General features: G+C 34.7%; 1 protein-coding gene across 1 annotated transcript; it reads left to right on the plus strand.

The window, feature by feature from the left end:
* The first annotated feature begins 1,668 nt into the window (after window positions 1-1,668).
* Window positions 1,669-5,197, plus strand: LOC107894631 (uncharacterized). The gene is made up of 8 exons (XM_016819889.1): window positions 1,669-1,717; window positions 2,212-2,405; window positions 3,028-3,237; window positions 3,368-3,451; window positions 3,556-3,648; window positions 3,719-3,955; window positions 4,657-4,884; window positions 5,102-5,197. The coding sequence occupies exons 1-8, from the start codon at window positions 1,669-1,671 to the stop codon at window positions 5,195-5,197; spliced, it is 1,191 nt and encodes a 396-aa protein (XP_016675378.1).
* Window positions 5,198-6,028: the final 831 nt, after the last annotated feature.

The following is a 6,028-nucleotide window of genomic DNA, read 5'->3' on the forward strand; positions in this document are numbered from 1 at the left end:
TATTCTACCATAAAAAATGGACAGTTTCGTGTTTTGCCTCCCACTAACGGAGTGTTGGGCAGGGGTCGTGAATTCCTCTTAAACAGTAGTAGATGTTGAAGTCACAAGTGTTTAAATCTAGCCTTGAAAAGTTCACACATAACTTAAGATAGAGTGATCCACAAGCGAGGTACGTCTGTACCATCGCCTCCAAGCCACGAGCACCTTTGACATCAAATGAGTCATATGTTACGGGATCAACCGAAGCACAAAACTGATACTTAATAGAAGAAACTCTCATTGGTATCGTTTTGAAGATTTTGCGTCTAAATCTTTTATGAAGTTTTGTTAATTCTATGTTCTGGTTAAAAACTAGTTGTGTTGTGTTCTTCGATAAGAAAACAATGTCATTCTCGGTACCATGGACCTCATCGTCATAGTAAAAAACAACAGTAATATGTCCACTCATTTTAAACCAAATTATCTGTCGAAAGAAATTTAAAAAAAAAAACATTATGCAAAAAAATAATGATTCATACAAATATTAACATGATAAATCAACTTATAAGTTATCAACTTCTTCAATTTCTATTCTTCTGAACTTCTTCAATTTCTCTTGATGTAACTTATGCAACAAGAGAATGAAATTTGGGTCATTTATAGCCTAAGGGATTGCAGGATCATCATTTCTGTAACATTCCTCGAATAGTGGGGGTTGAAATTTGTACGAGAAAAACACTCCAAAAAGGATGTACCTTCACCAGCACTACTGAAAAGGGCATCCAGCTAGAAGCTTTTTTAGTACTTTTACTGACAGTGCATCCTGCTTGGAGCAGCTTTCAACCCCAACTACCAGATTTCCCTAGAATCCTGGGATTTTTTTTAGATTCATCTTCTCAAAATTATTTTTTCAGAATCATCAGTAGAAAAAAAGCGTCTAGTTGGAAGCTTTTTCCATACTATTACTGAATGTGCATCCTACTTAGAGTTTTTTTTAAAAAAAAATCTATCTCGTCAAAATAATTTTTTCGAAACACATTATGTCAAATTTATTTTTTCATATCCCATCTTGTCAAAAAAAGTTTCCAAAAAAATACTTAGCAATTAAAAATAATTAAACCTTAAAGCCTAATTTAATTTTGGGTAAATTACACCAACAATCACTCAACTTTGGGGTAGCTGACAAAATAGTCACCTAGGTCTGATTTCAGTCACTCAACTTTGGAAAAGTGACAAAAAAGTCACTAACGTTATAAAAAAAGAGAAAATAGTCATTGATTAATAGTTTTCATTAGTGTGTTAATGGGACTGCTGATGTGGCAAGTTAACTGGCTAATGTGGCAAGTTAACTTGCCACGTTGGTGAAGCAGCTAATGGGTCTTGGTTTGGGGTGAGTTTAGGGAAAAAATTGAAAGGTTATGTTGGTTTAAGGCAAAAAATTCGAAACTAGTTCTAATTAAGTGGATATGGATTGGTCTGGGTTTCAAACTAATTCGAGAATCGATTAAGAAGGTTGGTTTAGGGTTAGAAATTGTTTCGAGAATCGATTAAGAAGGTTTGTTTAAGGTTAGAAATCGATTCGATAATTGATTAGAATGGTATTGGGTTAGAAAACGATTGGTCTCTTTTGTTTGGGGAGAAAAGTAGACGAAGCCAATAACCTATCAGTGTTGTTGATTTTCAACGACAATGGTCAATAGAAAAGAAACTGCCAATATTGTTACATCCACTGTAACAGGTAAGTTTCCGCATTTAGTTTTTTATTTTTTATATTTAGGGTTATTTTGATTTAAGGTTATTTTGGATTCTTTCGATTTCAATTTTGATTTTGATTTTGATTTTGATTTTAATTTAGGGATATTTTGATTTTGATTTCATTTGTTATTAATGTGCATGACAGATTAGGGTTTGGTTATTAAAGTGAATGGTAGATAATGTGTATTGTATGCCATGTGCATGATTTTTATTGTTTGTATCTGCCATTGTTTGTATCCTAGCGGCTATATTGCATATGAAAATATTAAATTTGCTATTTACCTTCTATATTGTATTGGGTATTGCCTGTTATTTCCTAGGTGTAGGGTTAAAGTGTTTCGTTATTGTCTGCCATGTGCATGACAGAAATGGTTGTGTTTGTATTAAATTATTTTTGTATTGGTTATTGTCTAACAGAAATGGTTAAAGAGTTTGTCTATTTTGTGTGTCTTTATTGGTGAGTAATTTGTTTGGCAGGTTTAATTGATGCCAATTTTAGTGAGAATGAAAAAGAAATGTCTAGTAGTGATGTGTTTGGTAGTGATATATCTGAAAGTGATGTGTCTAATAAGATAAGATTTACTTTAGATGGTTTAAACATGGATGATACAGATGTAGGTGAACTGTGTACAGAAGTAGGTGAACTGTGCGATAGTGATTATTCTGATAGGGTAGATAATGCACATGAATTTGACTCAGATGACCAAATTTTGTATGATCCAACCCAGAGTATGACATTAGTAACCCTAGACTTAAGGTTGGAATGTTATTTAATTCTAAAGACAGTCTAAAAGAAGCTGTCAAGCAGTATGGTAGGTTGAATAGTTATTTTATTAAGTTTCCCAAAAATGATCTAAAAAGGTTAAAGGCAGTCTGCAGTGAAAAATGTTCTTGGTTCATTTGGGTCTCTAGACTAAACCCTAATGACCTTACTGACTAGACTTGGTAAATTAGGAGTTCAAACCCTAACCATACTTGTTCTAAAGTCTATAAAAATAAGAATGTAACCTCAGCGGGGATAGGTGAACATTATAAAGAAAAATTCATTACTAATCCTAATTATTCTCTAAAATCATTACAACAAGATGTCAAAAGAGATTTATGTTGCATAATCTCTCTAACCAAATGTAGGAGGGTTAAACTTAGGGAATTAAAATTAACTGAAAGAGCTCATGAGGCTCAATATGAGAAGATTTTTGAGTATTTGTTGGAGATAGGACCCAAAATGAGGGAACAATAACAATCTATTATCTAGATAACAAGTTGTTTCAAATGATGTATGTCTGTCTGCAGGCATACAAAGATGGCTATAAGGTCAATTGTAGGAGGATAGTAGGTTTAGATGGATGTTTTTTGAAGGGCTGCTATGGTGGCTACTTACTTGAAGCTGTTGGGGTAGATGCAAATAATGACATCTATCCTATTGCATATGCTGCTGTTGAAAGTGAAAACCAAGCATCATGGCTTTGGTTCTTGGAGTTGCTTGCAATAGACTTGGAAATTGTGAGCTCATACCAATATCTTTCATGTCTGATAGATAAAAGGTAAAACTTCATTTGTTTATTTTTTTATGTTGTTTCTATTTAGGTTTATAGTTTGTGAAAGAATTAAACTGTATTTATTCTAATTGCAGGGACTTTTAGAAGTAATATGTATGTTGTTTCTTAGTGCAGAAACAAGACACTATGTTAGACACCTACATGCCAATTTCAAGAAGGTTGGTATCCTAAAAAGGAATTGAAAGATTTGCTTTGGAAAGCTGCCAAAGTAACCATGGATGAATTAAAGAAAACCAATCAACGTGCTTATGATTGCTTGAAGGAAAATAACCTTACTCACTGGTCAAGCTCTCACTTCTCAATTAGGAGCCATTTTGACATGTTGGTTAATAATCTTTCTGAATCCTTCAACAAGGTAACCCCCTATGTTATGTTTCTTACTAGTCATTAGAAGTTCACTAATCCTTTATGTTGTTTACTGGTAGATGATATTGGAAGCGAGAGGGAAATCTATTATGACCATGATGGAAAAAGTAAGGACCAAGATTATGTTGCTGATTGTTAAGAAGAAAGAAGAAGTTGAAAAGTGGAAAGGAATGTTGTGTCCAAATATCAAGAAAAAGCTGGATGTCAATATCAAAAATTTATTGAAGAAAGTTACCCTTTTTAATCTTTCTGATGCCTTTATTCTGCCTCCTTGTTACTGGTCACATGCTGTTTTAGTGAGTGTTTTTTAATATGCATGCAATGTTTTTTAATATGTCTGTGTATGATTGTTGGTGGGGTTGGTCATATGTTGTTGACTTTTTTAATATGCATGCAATGTTTTTTAATTTATCTGTGTATGATTGTTGGCGGGGATGGTATTATACTGTTGACTATTTCTAATACGCATGAATTGACTTTTTTTAGGTATGTGTGTGTGTGTGATTGTTGGTGGGAACGGTCACATGTTGTTGACTATTTTTAATAAGCATGCAGTGATTATTTTTTAATAATATGCATGTAGTGACTATTTTTTAGGTGTGTGTGTGTGTGTGCATGTGCGTGTGCGTGTGCGTGTGCGTGTGCGTGTGCGTGCGCGTGCGCGTGTGTGTGTGCGTGTGCGTGTGCATGCGCGTGCGCGTGCGCGTGCGCGTGCGCGTGCGTGTGCGTGTGCGCGTGTGCGCGTGCGTGCATGTGTTTGCTTGCGTACGTGCGTGCGCGTGCTTGCGTGCGTGCGTGCGTGCGTGTATGTGTGTGTGTGTGTGTGATTGTTGGTGGGGCTAGCCATAATATTATTTTAGTGATATTTTTTAATATTGTTTTGGTGATTGTTTTTTAGGTGTGTTCCATCACATGCTGGTGGGGACAGGTATCAGGTTGAATATGGTCTAGGCAGCCAATATGTGATGGACCTAGTTGAGAATTCTTGCTTCTACAGGAATTGGGATCTCATTGGCATCCCTTGCATATATCCACTGGCTGTCATTATCTAAAAGATGAGTTCCCAAAAACCTATGTACAAACTTGGTACACCAAGCAAACCCAACTTGACATTTACTCCAACTTTATAAGGCCAACAAGGGGTCCTAAACAATGGGTGTCTTTGTCAAACATGCTGCCAATACTACCTCCTACACTAAGCAGGTCACCTGGTAGACCTATTAAGGTGAGAACGAAATAATCTAATGAAAAAAAAAAACAACAAAAAGTTTGAGCAAGAGAGGGGTGGACATGAGGTGCAGTAAATGTAAGAAAAATAGGCCACAATAAGAGGAGTTGCAAATGGGAAGTTGGCCAAAGCATTCTAGTAAGTCATTTGTCTTAAGTTAAGTTATATTACTTAAGTTATGAATTTGTTTGATGGATTTCACTTGTTCATATAGGTCAAAAGACACAAATTTGGTGTTCACAACCAAGTGGTTGCCCCAACTCAACAACAGGCTACCCCAAATCAGCAAAAGAATGCCCCAACTCAATAGGAGGCTGCCCCAACACAGTTACAAACTGCCCAAACTTATCAACAATCTGCCCTAACTTACCAAAAATATGTTGCCCCAAGAGAAAAGCTCCCATTCAATAGGAAACCAACCACTGTTGGATGGATGCCTTCTATTCAATAGTCATCTATAACAGACCAATGATGACATTGTAAGCAAACCTTATTTTGTTAACTTTTTGAAATTGTGTCTAAATTTGCCTATACATACTACTAATTTATTAACTTAGGCATATTATTTTTTGTAAATTTTCCTATGATTGTTACTGTTGGTAAACTTAGGCATATAATTACTAAATTTTTATATAAATTCACCTACAATTCACATCTGTTCAATTGTGTTCAATTGTAGGAATTTTTGGCAATAATTAGCCCTTCCTTCCTTTTGTAAACATTTTTGACATTTGGCCATAAAATATGAACATTGATCCATGTAATTTGGCAATGAAATCAAATATGTGAGAATTGAGAAATACAAATGTTTCTCTCTTTTTGTTCATCTATGTTATCTCTTTTAACATATGAGCATTGAGAAATACAAATGAAATGAAGATTAAACATTCTTTTAAGTCTTTGAACTTTGAAATGAAATCAAATAATACAAAACAACTTTCTAACCACATGTTCTCCCATTACAATTTGTAAGCAACAACAATATTACAAAACAAATTGTAAGCAACAACCACATATTCTCCCATTTCAAGTCTTTCAACTTTGAAGTTTGTATGCAACAACATAAACTGGTTAGCCATGTATGCCAACAGCCATGTATAACAACATAAGCAACAATATGCCATCAACAATATTACAAAAC

This window comes from Gossypium hirsutum, chromosome A13 (genome assembly GCF_007990345.1).
Source record: "Gossypium hirsutum isolate 1008001.06 chromosome A13, Gossypium_hirsutum_v2.1, whole genome shotgun sequence".
Taxonomy (NCBI): domain Eukaryota; kingdom Viridiplantae; phylum Streptophyta; class Magnoliopsida; order Malvales; family Malvaceae; genus Gossypium; species Gossypium hirsutum.

What these genes read in the sequence shown, in the direction of transcription:
- LOC107894631 (XM_016819889.1), top strand. Translation starts at nt 1,669, where the DNA reads ATGGTCAATAGAAAAGAAACTGCCAATATTGTTACATCCACTGTAACA. An exon ending in ATAGTGATTATTCTGATAGG is followed by an intron (nt 2,406 to 3,027) that starts GTAGATAATGCA and finishes GTCTGTCTGCAG; the next exon opens with GCATACAAAGATGGCTATAA. An exon ending in TTTCTGAATCCTTCAACAAG is followed by an intron (nt 3,649 to 3,718) that starts GTAACCCCCTAT and finishes GTTTACTGGTAG; the next exon opens with ATGATATTGGAAGCGAGAGG.